The following is a 19,051-nucleotide window of genomic DNA, read 5'->3' on the forward strand; positions in this document are numbered from 1 at the left end:
TTATTTAGAAATCAAGATTCTATGTTACATAAAGTCCACTAAATCAATTTTAGGAATAAGCTAATCAAAGAAAAAAAGGCAAGTGATTCAATGCATATTTAATGCAAATTTTCAAGCTTCCAGACTTAAGTTACAAATGTCCTTTTGAATTAAACCAAAGCACACAGTCACCAGTAATAATTTCTGTTATGGGCTTTTATTCAAAAATTGGAACCACTTTGATTTTTTTGTTTGTTAATACTTGATCTGATATTTGAACTCACCTTTTCAAACACCATTCTGGCATTGAAGACCAGTGGAAAAGTGGCTGGGACACATTGTGTCTTTTTGTATTGGCCAAACACACAGATGCTAAGATAGATGTCCTCTTTGTCTTTAAGCACGACTCCTGGGCAAGTTACCTGAAAGAAATTAGATAAAATGGATGTAACTGCTTTATAAATTCCCTGAACTATCCTACTAAAATAACTTATTGTCAAATATTACATAAAAACATTAGTCTGCTAACCTAATCAAAAATACTCACAAATAAAGAGAGAGAGAGAGAGAGAGAGGGACAGAGAGAGACTAGTGTTTACAGAGTTAAATGAAATGCTTTTATAACTTCCATCCCTCTGAGAAAACTACGATTTTCCATTTGGTTACTTGTGCCACATTTGAAGTTTATGTACTAGCTCTTGGGACAGACACTAATAGTTTTAAACAGTCAGCCTGAGGCTCCCACTTTATGCTGAATGCTGACATGAAGTTATTCAGTATCATTTAATCACAAAGGATTAACACTCAGCAGAAATAAAACATTATATTAGAGAATAAAAAAAAACACCAATAAAAACCACAAATCTGACTTCTACCACCCAAAATCACAGTTCACAGATACCTTCATCAAAAGCAATATGACAAAGTCTCAAAGCTAATAAATTGAAAGTTCCTAGCCAATAAAGTGCTTTTTACATATTAAATTGCACTTAACTATCCTCATTGTGATTGACAGAAAATATAGGCATAAAATGTGTGGTTATTAAATAACACATAGCACAGTCTCTCCAGTACCTACCATATTCTATTGCCAGTGATCAACTAGACCCTTAGCAGAATATTAAAGGCTCTCTAAGATTTGAGTCCAATATAATATTACCCAACACTCCCAACAACACATTCAAAGTACATTTTTTATTGTTCTCTTTTCTTGACTTATGTTCTTTCATCATCTGTATAATGTAACACAATATAATATAATGTAAGGAGCAGTAACTCCTTACTACTCCATTCCATCTCCTCCTCATTTATTCCTACACCTGCCAAGACATATATCAATGAATATCTCCTACACAAAACTTCTCTTGATTCACCATTATTCAATTCAACCTAATTCAAACCATTTATTATGAACTTACTATATGCAAGTACGTAGGTCTTAAATTTCTGTAGCATTTTGTAATTATGGTACAAATTATTGTGTACATGCATTTTAATTAAGTGGGTACATATCACCTCTTGATCATAAATTTCCTGAGGACAGAAATTTTCTACTCATCACCATTGTATCCAAAGATACAGACTTTCAATATTAAGAAAAAGCATAGAGGTTATCTAGTCCAGCTTTGAGTTTTTTATATGTGAAACAAACAGAGCCCCAGGAAAGTTAAAGTGATCTACTAACTTAAGGTCACAAAGTAAATGAGTCATAAGATTAAATAAGTTAATATATTCAAAGTGCTTACAGCAGTGCTTGACAGAACATTCATTAATACTATCATAATTATTAGATTAAAAACCATATCATCTGCCATCTTACCACACTATTACATTGAATAAATGAACTTCACATCCTTTTGTATATACTAATTATCTTGTCTGCTAGCTATTTGACTCCATCTCCCTGTTACCCTATGTTCCACTTTTGCTCTAATATATTCCCAATTGATCATTAAAATAAGGGTCCTTAGCAAATCTCATTCTGTCCACAAGGTTCATTTCTTGCTTTGCCTCATTAAAACTGAAACCATCTTAAGATTCCCTCTAAATCTGTGCTGTCCAAAATGGTAGGCACTAGCCAATTACGCCCATAGATATAGGGAGTGTAACTTAAAATGGGCTGTAAGTGTAAAATACAAATGGATTTTTAAGACTCAGTAAAAAAATCTGTAAAATATTTCATTAATAACTGTTATATTAATTGCATGTTGAAATGATATTTTGAATACATTGATTTAAATAAAATATATTATTACTTTTGACTACTTCTTCAACTTTTTTGGGTTTTTTTGAGACAGAGTCTCACTCTGTTGCCCAGGCTGGAGTACAGTGGTGCGATCTTGGCTCACTGCAAGCTCCACCTCCCAGGTTCACGCCATTCTCCTGCCTCAGCCTCCAGAGTAACTGGGACTACAGGTGCCTGCCACCACATCTGGCTAATTTTTTGTATTTTTAGTGGAGACAGGGTTTCACTGTGTTAGCCAGGATGGTCTTGATCTCCTAACCTTGTGATCTGCCTGCGTTGCCTCCCAAAGTGCTGGGATTACAGGCGTGAGCCACCACACCTGGCCTACTACTTTAACCTTTTTAAATGTAGCTATTAGAAAATTTAACATTACATACTTGACTCAAATTTGAGGCTCTTACATTTTTTTCTGGATAGTACTGCTCTAATTATCCTCACTGGAAACTGCTGAGTCTCTATCCAATTTGTAACATAAGCAAGAAGGCATTACTTGTTTTTTTCATCTACAATTCTACAAATTCTGCTATCTCTTAAAAGAACACCCAGAAGCTCTCCAAAAAGAAAGCCAGAAAAGGGAAATTAAAGGAAATCAGATGGGACAAATAGAAAATACCTAGCAAGGTGGTTGACTTAAATCACCTTGACAAGCTATGACATAGACTTGGCAATTTAGAAGAGCATGCACATGTGCAAAGCTGTTCATGTGCCCAGAAATGACCTGTGAAAGCCATAACCCTTCATCTCTGGCTGACCTTGAGGCTTTGAGAAAGTTGGAAGTGAAGGCCAAGGCAGAGTTGTAAATGGCTGCCAGGGCACAGAAAGCATACCCCAGCACATACACAGAGAACCTTGACAATGGCTGAAAGACCTCTTGGTTCAAACATTTAAGGAAACAGAAGGCCAATCTTTAGGAGACCATAAAGTTAACTGAGCAAAGCCTTCAGTGGCTACACATGACAAAGACTACAGATTTTACAGAGTTAGTTCAGGAAATTAATTAAACAAAAAACAATAATACCAGACAACAAACTCAGGAGAAAGGGAGGGAGCTCTGATTTACACAGTCCCACATAATTTAAAAAGTCCAATTTTCAACAAAAATTACAACATGCAAAGAAATAGGAAGCACAGCCCATACAAGGGGGAGGGGGAAGAAAAGAAAAAAGAGCGGTCAATAAAAACTGTCCCTGAGGAAGCCCAGAAGTTGGGCTTACTAAACAAAGATCTGAAATCTATTATAAATAAAACAAAGAACTAACGGAAATCTTGCCTAATGATCTAAATGAAAGTATGGCAATGCTATCTCATCAAATAAGAAATATCAGCAAAAAGATAAAAATTTTTAACAGAACCAAATAAAAATTCTAGAGTTAAAAAAGTGCCAAAATTAAATTAAAAATTCACTAGAGAAGTTCAAGAGGAGATATGAGCTGTCAGAAAAAAGAATAAGGGAACTTGAAAATATGTCAATTAAGATTATCTAGTCTGATTAACAGAAGGAAAAACGAACAGAGTTTAAGACCTGTGGGATACCACCAAGCACAGTAAAATAAATATAATGGGAGCCTCAGAAAGGATATCACAAGAAATGATGTATGAAATCTTCTGATCTTTAAAGAAAACCAATCAAAAAATCAAATAAGCTAAAAGAAATCAAGGGAGGATAACTTGAGGCCAGGAGTTCAAGACCAGCCTGGGCAACATAGTGAGATCCTCTCTCTACAGAAAAAAAAAATTTTTAAGTTTTTAAAAGATCAAAGAAATCCAACCTGTGCACCTAATAAACTTTCAAAAGAAGAGAATCCATCCGGGCATGGTGGCTCACGCCTGTAATCCCAGCACTTTGGGAGGCCCACATGGGCAGATCTCCTGAGGTCAGGAGTTCAAGACCAGCTTCGCCAACATGGTGAAACCCCATCTCTACTAAAAACACAAAAATTAGCTGGGCATGGCGGCACATTCCTGTAATCCTAGCTACTCAAGAGGCTGAGGCAGGAGAATCGCTTGAACCCGGGAGGCAGAGGTGGCAGTCAGATGAGACTGCACCACTGCACTCCAGCCTGGGCAACAGAGCAAGACTCCATCTCAAAAAAAAAAAAAAAAAGAAAATAGAAAAAGAAAAGAAGAGAATCCAATGAACTCTCAAGAAGAGAGAATCTTGAAAACAACAAGAGAGAAGTGATTCAGCAGGCAGCAATAATCTTCAGTAAGATTAATGGCTGATTTCTCATCAGAAACATGAAGCCAGTAGGAAGAGTGATAACTGACTCAAAGTGCTGACAGAAGAAAACTTTCAAACAATAATTCAATACCCACAAAAATTTTCTTTCAAAAAGGAAGTAAAACTAAGTGATTCCCAAATAAACAAAAACTGAGATAGCTCATCACTAGCAGAACTTCCCTATCAAAAATACTTACAGAGAATCTTTTAGGTTGAAATGAAAGGATACTAGACATAGGCTCATATCCACATTAAAAAAAGAGCACCAGTAAATGAAACTATATAGAGTAAATATAAAAACAGTATAAATGCATTTCTCTCTCATTTCTCCTATTTTATTTCAAAGACAATTACAGAAAGCAACAATTATAAAACTGTACTGGTTTTGTAATTGTTTATAAAATGTATAAATTTATATTTATAAAAATGTAATTTGTATGAGAATAATATAAAGGGAGGGAGAATAGAACAAAATAGAAGCAAAGGTTTTACGTAACAGTGAAAATAAGTTAGTATTAATCCATAATAGATTATAAACTAAGATGCTAATTGTAAACCCCAGACAAGCACTAAGAAAGTAACTTTCTTTAAAATACAGCTAAAAAAAAAAAAAGAAAATGTAAGTGGTACACTAAAAAATAAACAACACAAAAAAAGCCATAATGGAGGAATAGACAAAATAGTCACAGAAAACAGATGACAAAATGATACAAGTAAATCTTATGTATGGTTACATTAAAGATAAATTGACTAAACACTCCAACCAAAAGTTAGATTGGCAGAATGGATTCAAAACTATGATCCAACTATTTTCTTGGCCATAAACAGAAATAAAGTACTATTACATGCTATAACATGGATGAACCTTAAAAGCATTATGTTAAGTGAAAAAAAGTGTTAAAAGCACAAGGCCAGGTGTAGCCAATCTTTTTTGCTGTCTGTCAGTGGGCAGAGTATCCAGGACTTATTTTCCCAAGGGCAACCCTGCCTGTTCATTTCTGGTTGTCTACTCTAACAAACTGATTAATGGACAGGCAAAATATGGTATGTCCGTACAATGAAATATTATTCACCATAAAAAGAAATCAAGTACTGATACATGCTACAACAGGGTTGAACCTTAAAAGCATTATGCTAAGTAAAAAAAAGTAAGACACCAAAGGCCATTTTGATTCCTTTTGTGTTTGATTCCATTTATAGAATGTTTGTGTTTGATTCCATATTGTTTGATTCCATTTATAGAAATGTCCAGTATAGGCAAATCTACAGATACAGAAATTAGATCCAGGGGCTGGTGGGAGAGGGAGAATAGGGAATGACTACTAACAGATACAGGATTTCTTTATATGGTGATGAAAATGTTCTGAAATTAGTAATGATTTTTGCACTTTGTGAATATACTAAAATTTACTAAATTGTACACTTTGAAAAGGAACATTTCAGTCGGGCATGGTGGCTCACACGTGTAATCCCAGCACTTTGGGAAGATGAGGCAGGCAGATCATGAGGTTCGGAGTTCAAGACCAGCCTGGACAACATAGTGAAAACCCATCTCTACTGAAAATACAAAAAATTAACTGGGCATGGTGGCAGGCACCTGTAATCCTAGCTACTCAGGAGGCTGAGGCAGTAGAATTACTTGAACTCAGGAGGCGGTGGTCACAGTGAGCCAAGACTGCACCACTGCACACCAGCCTGGGTGATAGTGCGAGACTCCATAACAAAAAAAAAAAAGAACATTTAATGGCATGTGGATAATATTGCAACTTCAAAAAGATAAAGACTAAGGATAAAAGTAAAATGAGGGAAAAGATCTATCATCCAATTACTAATCATAAAAGCTGGGGTAGTTATGTTAATAAGACATAAAGTAGACTTCAGAAAGAGAAAAATCACGAAGGATAAAGTGGAACATTTCATATTGATTAAAAGTTTGATTTACTGAGAAGACATAAAATTAAACATAATAGCATCTAATTATACAGTATCAATGTAAATAAAGCAAAAAGTTACACATTTGAATTTCAATACTTCCCTTTCAATAACTGACAAAAATAAGCAGTCAAGTAATCATTAAAGATATAGAAGATATAAGCAATATTTACTAATTTAACCAAAATGACATTTACAGAGTACTTCATCCAGTAACAGAAGGATACACATATTTTTTTGCAAGGGCACATAAAAACATTCACCAAGATAGATGATACTGTGAGTAATAAAACAAGTCTCAATCAACATAAAAGGACATAAATATTTTTTAAAAATCACACGGAGTATATTATCTAACCACAATGAAATTAAACTAGAAATCAATAATGGGAAAAATTTTTTTAAAAAAAACTAAGAATTTGGAAATTAAATAATAGGGTCCTAAACCACTCACAGGTCAAGGAAGAAATTATAAGACAAATTAGAAAAAACTTCCAGCTTAATAAAAATGAAAACACAACATATCAAAATTTGTGGGATGTAATTATGTCATTTTTTTTTTTGAGACATGGGGCCTTTCTCTCTTGCCCAGGCTGGAATGCAATGAATGGCGTGATCATAGCTCACTGTAGCCTCAAACTCCTAGACTCCAGCAGTCCTCTCACCTCAAACTCTCAAGTGGCTAAGACTACAAGCAGGTGCCACCATGCCTGCCTAATTCTTTTTTTTTTTTTTTAAGAGATGGAGTCTCACTATGTTGCCCAGACTGGTCTCAAACTCCTAAGCTCAAGTGATCCTCCCACCTCAGCCTCACGAAGCACTGGGATTACAGGCATGTGCCACTGCACCAAGCTTATTAAATCACTTCTAAAAGGTATATTATCGCATTAAATCTTCGAAATTCTTTTAATTCATTTTCTGTTTGGAAAAAAAGCATTTGACAAAATTTAAGCCTCATTCATAATAAATGTTCTCAGCAAACTCAGAAGGAAATTTCCTCAACTGAAAAAGAATATCTATGCAAAAGCCTAAATCTGATATCAAACATACTTGACACTGAAAGACTGAATAATTGCCCCTAATATCAGCAAAAAGTTAAGAATGTCCACTCTCAACACTTCTATACCACAATGCACTATAGGTTCCAGCCAGTGCAGAAGGACAAGAAAAAGATATTTGGAAATGAAAGAAAAGGCATACAGGTTGAAAAGGAAGAGGTAAAACAATGTATTTTCAAACATCATAGTTTTGACCTATTACAAAATATGCTACTAGAAAAAATAGTGAAATTTAGCAAAGTCACAAAATATAAAGGCAATATATAAAACTCCATTTTATTTCTATACACTAGAAATAAAATTTTTAAAAATACCATTTATAGTGGCATCAAAAAAACATGAACTTCTGGCCAGGCACAGTGGCTCTTGCCTGTAATCTCAGCACTTTGGGAAGCTGAGGCAAAAAGATCATTTGAGGTCACAAGTTCAAGACTAACCTGGGCAACATAGCAAGAACTCATCTCCACAAAATATGAAAATAAATAAAAATTTAAAAAATTAAAAATTAAAAACATGAGCTACTTAAGTATAAATTTAACAAAATAGGTATAAGACATGGATACCAAAAACTACAAACATCACTGAAAGAAACTAAAGACCTAAATAAATGGAAAAATATACTATTAATAGGTTCATGAACTCAATATTGTGAAGATCTCAACTCTCCCAAAGTTGATCTACAATTTCAATGTCATCCCAAGCACTAAGAAAACCAATAAAATTGACAATGAGGAAATAAAATCACTTCAAATGAAAATTAATTAATTTGCACAATCAAAAAACAATTTTAAAAGCAGTATTTAGGATCCTTCATCTAGTAAAAGAAAAAATACTAAAATATCATGAAATTAATACTGGTAAAAATGAAAAATGGCAGATAGTCAAAAAGACTAAATGAGAATTTTGGAAAATTTAGTCAATTAAGGTAAAAATCCCAGTAGACGAGATAAATTTTAAATCATTAAGTACAAATTTAATATTGAAGAATTTTCTAAAAACAATAAGTTTTTTTAATGTTAAAAAAAGCATTTAGGAGCCTCTCTGAACCTATTCTGGTTCAAGGGCTGCCTGAAAAATTTAAAGAAAAATAAATAAAGCTCTTAAGAAACATTGAGAATAAAAGTTCCAATACATATCTAATAGTACTGCCAGAAGGTAAGACAGGAGAGAACAGCAGAAAAACAATACTCAAAAATATGATAGCTAAGAATTTTCCAGAACTAAAGAAAACCTTAAATTCTCAAGTGGAAAGCATACACCCACTGCAAAACAGAATAAACAAATAAATCCACAGCTCTGTACATCACAGTGTACTGAAATACATCAAGGATAAAGTGAAAATACATAATCATAGTGACGATTTTAATATCTCTCCATTACAAACAGGTAGATTATACAGACAAAAAATTTAATATGGAATTGAATTTCAGAATAAGTAAGATTGATGTGATAATGACAGATAGAGCTGTACATCCAACAAATGAGATTATATATTAAGTAAGTAGAGAGCATTCACAACAACTGGATAAGTATCAGGACACAAAGGAAATAACAAAAATAGTATCATAGAGACCTTGTTCACTAGCTATGATGGTTAATGTTATGTATCTACTTCACCGGGTTAAGGGATACGCAAGTAGCTGGTAAACATTATTTCTTGGTGTGTCTGTGAGGATTATTCCATAAGAGATTAGTATTTGAATTAGCACACTGAATAAAAAAGACCATCCTCACCAATGTGGGCAGGTATTATACCATCTGTGAAGAGCAAGGATAGAACAAAAGGGCAGATTAAGGGCAAATGTGCTCTATCTCCTTGAGCTCAGACATCCATATTTTCCTGCCCTTGAATAACAGAACTGCAGATTCTCAACCCTTCAGACTCCAAGACTTACACCTGGTTCTCAGGTCTTTGTACTCAGATTGAATTACATCACCAAGCTTCTCTGGTTCTGCAGTTTGCAGACAGCTTGCAGGCAGCGTATCATGGGACTACAAAGCCGTCATAATCAAGTGAGCCAATCCCCATAATAAATTCCCTATTAAATAACTATATAGTATATCCTATTGGTTCTGTTTTTCTGGAGAACCCTAATACATGACCCCAATGCAATTAATTAAAATACCACAATAAAAGACAATATATATGTATATGTGTGGGTATGTACGTGTATATGTAGGGGGGAGAGTATGAGTATGGGAGAGTGTTACACACACATAAATCTTATGCATCTTGGAATTAAAACAAATCCTAGACAATTCATAAGCTAAAGTAGAAATCATAATAAAAATTATAAAATATTTAGAGCCAAATGATTTTCAAACATTATAAATACCTTTGAGATGCCAGTTAAATAGCAACTGGAAGCAAATCAAGTGCCTTAAAGGCAGACATTACAATGAGAGAAAATATTGCAAATTGCAGAGGAGTAGTAAATGCAAAATTCAGGATACCGATTAGCCAAAAAGAAGAAGGAAAAAGGGATTATACTAGGCAGAGATTTACAGGACACTTCACTCGGATGGGTACACAGGTGTTCATTAAATGTTACTCTGTAACTTCCCATATGTCTGAAATATTTCAAAATAAATGTTTTAAAAATAAGTGAAAAAAAGTATTTGACTCATAAAGCTAAAATCTCTCTACAAATACAAATAAAAGATCCTAAATAAAAAATTAGCCAATCAAATCCAGCAAAATAGAGTAAAAAATGTACATCCTGACTTAAAAGAATTTATCACAGGAATGGGAATAGTTCAACATCAAAAAGTATCATTTTTTTTACAGACTGTGAAAGCAATATTATATAATAATTTCACTAGACTGAAAAAAAAATCCAAAATAACTCAACATTTGGGATTTTTAAAAATTAGAAGGCAACTTTATTAACTCAATAAATGAAAACCCTACAGCCAATATTCTATTAGGTTGAACTACATTTGAAATGGCTGATTTTTTTTATGTCAAAAATAGTGGCCCATTATCAGCAATTTCATAGGATTTGATCTAATACTGGTGAAACTTCAGAAGCATAATTTAAAATCAGAAAAAAAGATAAAGATACCTACTTTGTTATCCCTAACATTAAACACTATACTAGGAATTCTAGCCATCAAAATAAAGACAAGGCAAAAAAAAAAAAAGACAGAAAAAGGATGGTACTACGGAAGTCAAAACTGTCTATTTTCAAGCAACATGATTTTCCACATAAAAAATACAAGTAACTATTGAAATAATATGTTATTTCATGTTACTTAATGTTGCATTCAAAATTTAAAAATGTGCAAACAACAAAGATATATACAAGAATGCCCCTAGGAGCACAATTTGTAATATCCCCAAACTAAAAACAACAAGAATGTCCATCAACAATAGAATGAATAAATAGTGGTATACTCATTTAAGAAGGGAAAAAAGGGCTATTGCCTCAAAAACTACAAGGATAAACTCTCACAAATTAGTTAGACATAAAAGAGTTCATACCATACAAAATAGATTATAGACAGATATAGCTAGATTTCAAAACTTCAAAATATATTGTGATAGAAGTCAAGATGTGGTTACCCTTGGGAAAGGAACAGGGGTAAGTGAAGTGGCTGGGAGACAGCCCAATGGAGCGATCTGGGGTTCTGACAATATTCTAATTATTGGTGATTACACATTTATGATTTGTGTACTTTATGAATATATGATATAGTTCCATAAAAACTTAATTTTAAAAATCAATAACACAATAAATATATACAAGTTTGTCAAGTAAAATAATCATTTTAAAAATCAATAGCATTCTTTGTTTACCAGAAACAAAAAAATTAGAAAATGAAAAACATGCAGTACTAAAAAGAGCAAAAACAAAGTAAAATACAAACTTCAACTAGACGATCTTTGAAAATTCTATTACATAAAACCAATAGAAGTTTAGTATCCAAAATATATTTAACAAGAAGAAGAAAGCAAAAGACTACACTTTTAAAGGACAAAGGATATTGGTAGTCACAGAAAAGGAAACCTCTAGGATCCGAGATTGGAGTTAAGCAGCCACAATCCAAGGAATGCCTTGAACCATCAAAAACTGGAAGAGGCAAGGAAAGATTCTCCCCCAGAGCTTTTGAAAGGAGCACTGTTCTGCTGACACTTTTATTTTGTACTCTGGCCTCCAGAAATGTGAGGGAATAAATTTCTGTTGTTTTAAGCAACCACATTTATGATAATTTGTTATGATAGTCCTAGAAAACTAACCGGATACCCTGAGACTCAATAGTTCCATTTCTAGATCTCCTCCCTAGAGCACTGGGTCACCATTCTATAAGACCCAAAATCATCCTTTTACACAAAATATTTTCAACTTACCTATACATGTAACTAAACAATAAACCAATGTCCTAATTAAAGTTTGAAAAAATACAGAAATACTTTATAAGAAAATACATATTTCTAACATGTAAATGCTTGGGCAAGACTAAACTGGAAGATATATTTGCACCTATACACATAATCTATGTGAAATGGGCAATTTCAAATGTGGGATGATAAGTGTCCCATACTAGCAACTCGAACACCACAAGCAGCATTGCCATTGGTACCATGATTTTCCAAAAAAAGTAAACTCTTAGCAGAGTATCAAACCAAAGTATACTCTTTCCTCAATTTACATGGCAATTGCATTACTGTAAAATGCGTTTTAAAAACCTTTTAAAAAGATTTTGTGTTTATAAATAAAAAAAGATAATTATCAATTGCTATTACATTATTAATCTCTAGTAATTATAAACAAGTTTTTCATCTACATATTCAATGTGACATTCAAGTTATGCAGGATACCGAACAATTAACATCACAGGACTCCCCAACCACTGTGACAAACAAAAGTAGTCCAGTCAATTTCTAAAATGCTCCCTAGGGCACACAATACACCCCTGAGAACCACAGACACAATGATACTAGGAAATATGTGCAAATATATTCATTGAAACATTGTTTTGAATAATAAAAAGCATTAACTACTAGTATTTAATAAAAAGTCCATTGAGAGGAACAAAAATTACATCACTGTTAATATAAACGTATACCGTTTTATAATGACAAAGGAAATGAACAAGAATCAACACTGAAAAATCTCCAAAACAGTGAATCAGAAAAAGCAGGCTGCAGAAGGATACATAAAACTAAGAGACTATTTGTGCAAAATTTAAAAACAAAACTACAGCATAGGTTATACACAGACATACACAAATACTTAATAATAAGTACAAAAATCTGAACAAATAGAATACACTACAACTTCAGGATATTAGTTATCTTAAGGAAGGTAGTGAGGAAAACACAGTCAGGAAGAGGTAAAAGGTACAGAGGAGGCCTCAACTACACACAACATTATATTTCTTGAAAACAAAACTCTGCAGCAAACATGTAAAATGTATCATTTGTTAAATGAGGGGTGGGGTGTCAAAGGATTCAGTATATTTTTTTCTACTAATTTGAACTATTTTATAGTTAAAATTTTTTAAAGTCTATATTCTAGCAAAATTTACTACCAACTATGGCTTAACTGTGACTGAGACACTACTCCACAGGAATCTGGATAAGGATCACAAAGATAAATGTTCAGGTGAGTAGTGATTGAAAGAACCCACATCTGTCTGCCACAATGCTATCATTAGTTTGAGTTAGGTAATGAGATGAAGTGAGAATTACATGCAATCCCAAATTGACACTATTACTTTACCTCCAATATCTTCCTTCTATTTTCCCAAATAAGCTCATATAAATGGAAATATTCAATATAAAAAGAAGAGATGAAGCAGCAATAATACTTCTTCCCATCAAAGATAACATGTTTTAAAGATTTAAAGTGTAAGTGATGGAAAATATAATTCTTTTGATGCTCTTTAAAAACAAGTTACTTAGCATACCATATCATTCTCCAAAGATTCATTGAGAAAAGTCACACTTTCCTCTTAGCAATATATTTTCTCTCGTGTCATATGGCTCTGTTGGGCAACATAAAATGTTGTGTTATACATCCAAACCTTTCTGTTTTTACTTTCATGTTACTTAAGTATAACACAGATGAGATTACCACTAACACAAAATTTCAGCAAAAAATAAGCATGGAAGGGGTAGAGAAGAACAAGATTGCACACTTTCAACAGGCAATTAGAGATAACACCTAGTTTCCAGTTTATAGAAATTGGGAAAACAATGTCACCACAAAAAGAAGAAAAAATCAGGCAATAATACAACATGAACTATTCTATATCTGAGCCAAGTATCTTCAAAAGGTAATGTTCACAAAAAGATTTTTACAAGAATGAATATTCATAGTAGTATTATCCAATAACAACCATAACCTGGAAACAAGCCAAACAACCATCAACAAGAGAATGGACAGCATCAGAGTAGAAAGCTTCTGCACAGCAAAGAAAACAACCAACAGTAAAGAAAACATACACAATGGGAGAAAATCTGATAAGAGGTTAATATCCAAAATATGTAAGGACCCAAACAACTCAATAGCAAGAAAACAAAAAACCTAATTTTAAAAATGGGCAAGAGGTCTGACTAGGTATCTCAAACGGACAACAGGTGTATGAAAAGTTGCTCACCATCTCTAACCATCAGAGAAATGCAAATCAAAACTATAATAAGATATTCCCTCGCACATGTTAGAACGACTACTATAATAAAGCCAAAAAATTGTCAGTGTTGGAAAGAATGTGGAGAAATTGTACACTATTGGTAGAAATGTAAATTAGAAGAGCCATAATAAAAAGTATATTTCCTCAAATAATTTTAAAAAAGAAAAATTTCCTCAAATAATTAAAACTACCATATAATCCAGCAATCTCACTTCTGGGTATGTATCCAGAGGAAATCAGTATACGGAAGAGATCCACACTCTCATATTCATTGCAGCATTATTCACCATACTCATGATATGGAAGCAACCTAAATGTTCATCAGTGAATGAATGAATGAAGAAAATGTGGTAGGTGTGTGTGTGAGGGTGTGTGTGTGTACACTATTCCGATTTCTATCACTATAGATTAGTTTGCCAGTACTTAAACTTCACATTGGAGCCACATAGTGTGTGATATTTAGTATCTGACTTCTTTTGCTCGGCATGTTCTTGAGATTCATCCATGTTGTTGGTCCTATCAGTAGTTCCTTTGAATTGTGGAGTAGTGTATGTGTATACTACAACATATATTGTGTACACTACAACATATTTATCCATTCTTTTTTGTCAAAATTTACATACATTTACACTGCACAAAGTGATGTTTTGCTACATGTATACACACTGTGAAATGATTAATTCAAGCTAATTAACATTTTCATCACCTCATATACTTATTTCTCTCTGGAAAGCAGTTCTGTCTGGAATGGACCTGAAAGGGGAACAAGGGAATTGCGAGGGGTGATGGAAGTGTTCTAAATCTTGATCTGAGTGATGGTGACATGAGTGTATGAATTGACCAAAACCAACTGAGGAAAAAAAGGGAACATTGTGGGAATTAAAAAAAAAAAAAAAAAAAAGAACTGCTCTATATTAAAATGAACTACAAAGACCTATCAATCAAATGATTAAAGGCAACATATAAACCTTGACTGGATCCTGGTTTGAAAAAGTTAACTATGGAATCCATGTTTGGGGCAACCAGAAAAACTTGAATATGAACTAAATATTAAGAATTTCTCATCAATTATCTTAGGTGCAATAATGGCATTGGGGTTATATGGAACAATCTCCTTATTTTTAAATTTTATTTATTTATTTACTTATTTCGGAGACAGGGTCTCACTGTGTCGCCCAGGCTGAAGTGCAGGGGTATTCACAGGTGTGCTCACAGCACGCTACAGCCTCAAACTCCTGGGCTCAAGCAATCCTCCTGCCTCAGTCCCCCAAGTAGCTGGAACTACAGGCACCTGTCATCATGCCCAGCTAATATCCTTATTTTTAGAAGACACACGCTGCAGTACTTACAGGTGGAATATCATTATGTCAATTTTCTTTCAATTTTTAGCAAAAAAAAATTTATACATAAACATACACACACATAGAGATAAATCAAATTAATGTACATGGTCATGGGTTATAGGTCAGTATTCATTGAATAATTCTTCTAAGTACTTGTATGTTTGAAAAATCTCATTTAAAAAGTTGGGGGAAAAGATGCCAGTTTTAATAGATACAGAGTGATCTCCAGGACATACTGAACGAAGAAAAGCAAGATGCAGAATGGCTTATATGCTACCTATTTCATAAAAACAGATATATATATGTTGTGTGGTATGTGACAGAGAGTTTGTGTATCTGTTTGTATCAAAATCAGTGAAAATGGTTTCTTAAAGCAGATGAGTATAGGTGGGAAATAGTTTAGAGCCTGGACGCAACACTTCCCTGAGTATATCATTTTATACAGTCTTGAACTTGAACCATGTAAATGTAAAAGGAAATAGACAAGAAAAAAACTAAAATCAAAATGAAGATGTTAAAAATATCTAGGGTCATATAACCTTTCTATTCAATCAAAGCCAAATTAATCAATCAATCAAACATGTTTAATTTGTATATTTGCTAGTGGGGTTTTCTTTTTGGAGGGGGCGGGGGCGTTGTTTGTTTGCTCCTTCTGAGCATCAGAGCCATTTTAAAAGGCTTTTGTTGTTCAGAAATTCAGGAACATTTTGCAGATCTGCTTCTAAATAGTTGTGCAATCCTAGACAAATAATAGGCATGCTAAGCATCGATTTTCTTGGCTGTAAAAAGGAATTGAATTCAATGATTTCCATCTAAGATTTCTCGGAACTATAAACTTCTGTGACTTAAATGTTTGTTGGGGAAAAATATTATTTCCACCTGCATAGTTTTCTTTAGCTCTGATGAGTAACAAAGCTCCATTATACAGTGAATTACAGAGTCATTCACTTTCTGCAATACAACTAATGCTCAGGAGAAATGCAGCTATTCCTCCGACTCCTTCAAGCAGTAATCAGTTACAACAGAGTACTCTTCCTCTTAGAAAGTTTGTATTGGCAACGTTAGGGAAGCTGCAGCCAGCCAGTCAGGCAGCTGCACTCACCAGACTGCTAAACACCATTAGCTGGCAGGAGGAGGAAGAAGCCAGTAACAAAACCTATTAAGGCTGAACTCTGAAGGAGTTTCACTAAACTCCTTCAGAGGAGGTCGAGAAAGCTTCGTGCATTCTTCTTGCTAAACTAATTTTACTTTACAAAAAGTTGTCAAAAATGGCAGCTTTGGGAGGAAAACAAGTAAAGCTAGGGCTACGGAGTTTCCGAGAAAAATCTCTGCAGGCTTGAAGGTAAAGGGAGAGCCCAAGAAAATTTCTACTTCACCACCACTGCCTCACACTCTGCCCCACCCACACTTCCCTTCTTTAAGACCTAACAAAAGACCTAAAACAGTCCTGTGACTTCCCTAGGGGTTTATGTTCTGTGCTGCAGCAACCTCATTCTAAGGCGAGGAAGGCCAGCCAGGAAAGGCGGGATGCTGCAAGCACGGGTTAAGTGGAGCCTGGCCAGCAGGGTGCACAGGAAGGAAATGCAGAGGGCTCCTGGCTGCAGCACCCAGGAGAGTAATGGTAAATATTTAAGCACCCTCAACCCCCAAGTTTTCCTAGGAGATCAAAGAGAAGACAACATATATAAGAAAACTTAGAGAGTAAGGAGTGAAAAGAGACCGAATGGTGAATTTTGGTTCCAAATTGTGCCTGCACGACTAAAATGGGGTGTGGAAAGGGTCTTGAGGGGATTTCCTCCAGAACAGACAAGCTGGAGTATTCCTCTGAACAGGAGAATGAGAGGGTTCTCTAAAGAATGCAGGGGAAGAAGTTCAAAACCCTTGGAAGTATTCTGAGATCAACAAGGGGGACAGAGTTTTCTCCTAGCACGGAGAGGTCCAGCCACTTCACTGGATGAGTGGGGTCTCTGCCCCAGCTGGACTTCCACAGGAGGAGGGAGGAAAACATCCTCTTGAGCAAGTCTGGAGAGTGCAGGGGTAGGGCTGTAAGTTTGGGGAAGGAAGAGCTTCCCTCATAAAGCTGACTGGGCCTTTCTTGCAATGGCTGGCACAAAGTCGGAAGGGTCTGGGGACGGGAGGGGCCTGAAGTGATCTCTGAGGCGTTGGTTTTTCCTGGAAGGCCCTGCGAGGGAAGGCAAGGTACTTAGCGCAATGACACATTTCAGTTGTTGGGTATGAAGATTCCCCTTTGAAGACAGAATAAAGAAAGTCCCCTTCATTAATGAGGGGTTTGAAACTGGTCCGAAGTAGTGTGCTTGCAGGGATTCCGGAGGAAATGCGACCCCCACCCCCATATGTGGGAAAGGCGGGGGCAATAATTCTCTAAGAGAACTGGAGCCCAGAAGAAGAATGAAAAGAAAGCTCCCGCGCTGCGCACATACACTCTCTCTCACTGTAAAGTTAGGAGCGAGGAAAGGAACTCTGAAGTGGTTTGGGAACGATCTGAAAGCTCGCAAGCTGGAAGTCGGGTTGAAGCCAAGGTAGCGGAGCAGGAGTCAGGCTTCTGCGTGGCCGGAGTGGAAGGGCGCTCAAGAGTGCGAGGTGTGGCAGGACCGCAGGGGCGTGGGGTCGAAGCTCCCTAGGGATGATTTGGAGGGTGAGGTTGATTTGGGGGTGATTCTGGGCTCTCGGAAGTGACCTGAGGGAGTCCCTAAGCCAATGCCGAGGGTGGGAGGCGCTACTGGTACTCACTGAGCTGATCTCCAGCGCCAGGGCGCACTGCAGCGCTTTCACCTTCGGCATCCGTGCGGGGTGGGGCGGCGGGGAGTGACCCCAGCCACCGGCCTTAGTAAGGCGGGGAGACCTGGGGTTGGGCGGGGACGGGGAGGAGACGAGGTGGCGGCGGTGGTGGCAGCAGTGGCCCCCAGGCCGGGGCCCGCGGTCCAGCCTGGGTCCCGCCGGAGAAGCAGCTGAGCGCGGGGCGCAGACTCGTTGTCATGGCAGCCGGGGGGGCGGGGCCGGAAGAGAGGCCGCGCGGGGCGCTCCAGGGGCCACCCGTGCGGGGACGCGCTCTGGAGGCGGGGCTTGACGAACGCCGAGCGAGGCGGAGCCGGGCGGGGGCGGGGCTTCTGAAGGGGCGGGATGAGGCAAGGCAGCTCTTCTGTGATGTCAAACTGCGCCCAAAGCCAGAGGAAAGGGAGCAGCTGTTTGTATAATGGGACAGTGCTCAGTTCAGAGAGTTGGAGTTCCTGTAAGGACGTCGAAGGGAAGCCCTGAATTCCAATGTGGTGATGGCACCTTGGGCTAGTGGAGACCCACTGTGGCCTCAGTTTTCCCAACTGTAAGAGAATAATAATTATTAGACCTCCGATTTGAATTTCATGGTACAGTTTACAAAGCCAGCATGAGGATACTGGGAATTAGAGAAGAGACTTGACCAAATCAAATTCGGAACCAGAACTGGAACCCAGGCGCTCTCAAGTTTAACCTCAATTGCCTCCCTGAGGAGAGGGGCTTGAATCCGATCGTCCATACTCCTAGTCTCCTATTCTGTGATTCTCTTTGTTAGCGCGTTCCCTTTTCCCTTCAAGTTTTCCTGTCTAAATCACCCGTGTATGCATCTTAATGCATATTG

At 36.3% G+C, this 19,051-nt stretch overlaps 1 protein-coding gene across 3 annotated transcripts in view; it reads right to left on the reverse strand.

The window, feature by feature from the left end:
• The window catches only part of SPATA6 (spermatogenesis associated 6), a 162,555-nt gene extending 144,136 nt beyond the window's left edge, over nucleotides 1–18,419 (reverse strand). For all 3 annotated transcript variants that reach the window (XM_011926232.1, XM_011926233.1, XM_011926231.1), the window contains exons 1-2: nucleotides 18,169–18,419; nucleotides 264–401 (exon numbers count right to left, since the gene is read on the reverse strand). In XM_011926232.1, the coding sequence (XP_011781622.1) occupies nucleotides 264–401; nucleotides 18,169–18,219 (189 nt within the window). In that variant the 5' untranslated portion in view covers nucleotides 18,220–18,419. The remainder of the gene's footprint in view (nucleotides 1–263; nucleotides 402–18,168) is intronic.
• Nucleotides 18,420–19,051: the final 632 nt, after the last annotated feature.

This window comes from Colobus angolensis, unplaced genomic scaffold (genome assembly GCF_000951035.1).
Source record: "Colobus angolensis palliatus isolate OR3802 unplaced genomic scaffold, Cang.pa_1.0 Scaffold68, whole genome shotgun sequence".
Lineage (NCBI taxonomy): Eukaryota > Metazoa > Chordata > Mammalia > Primates > Cercopithecidae > Colobus > Colobus angolensis.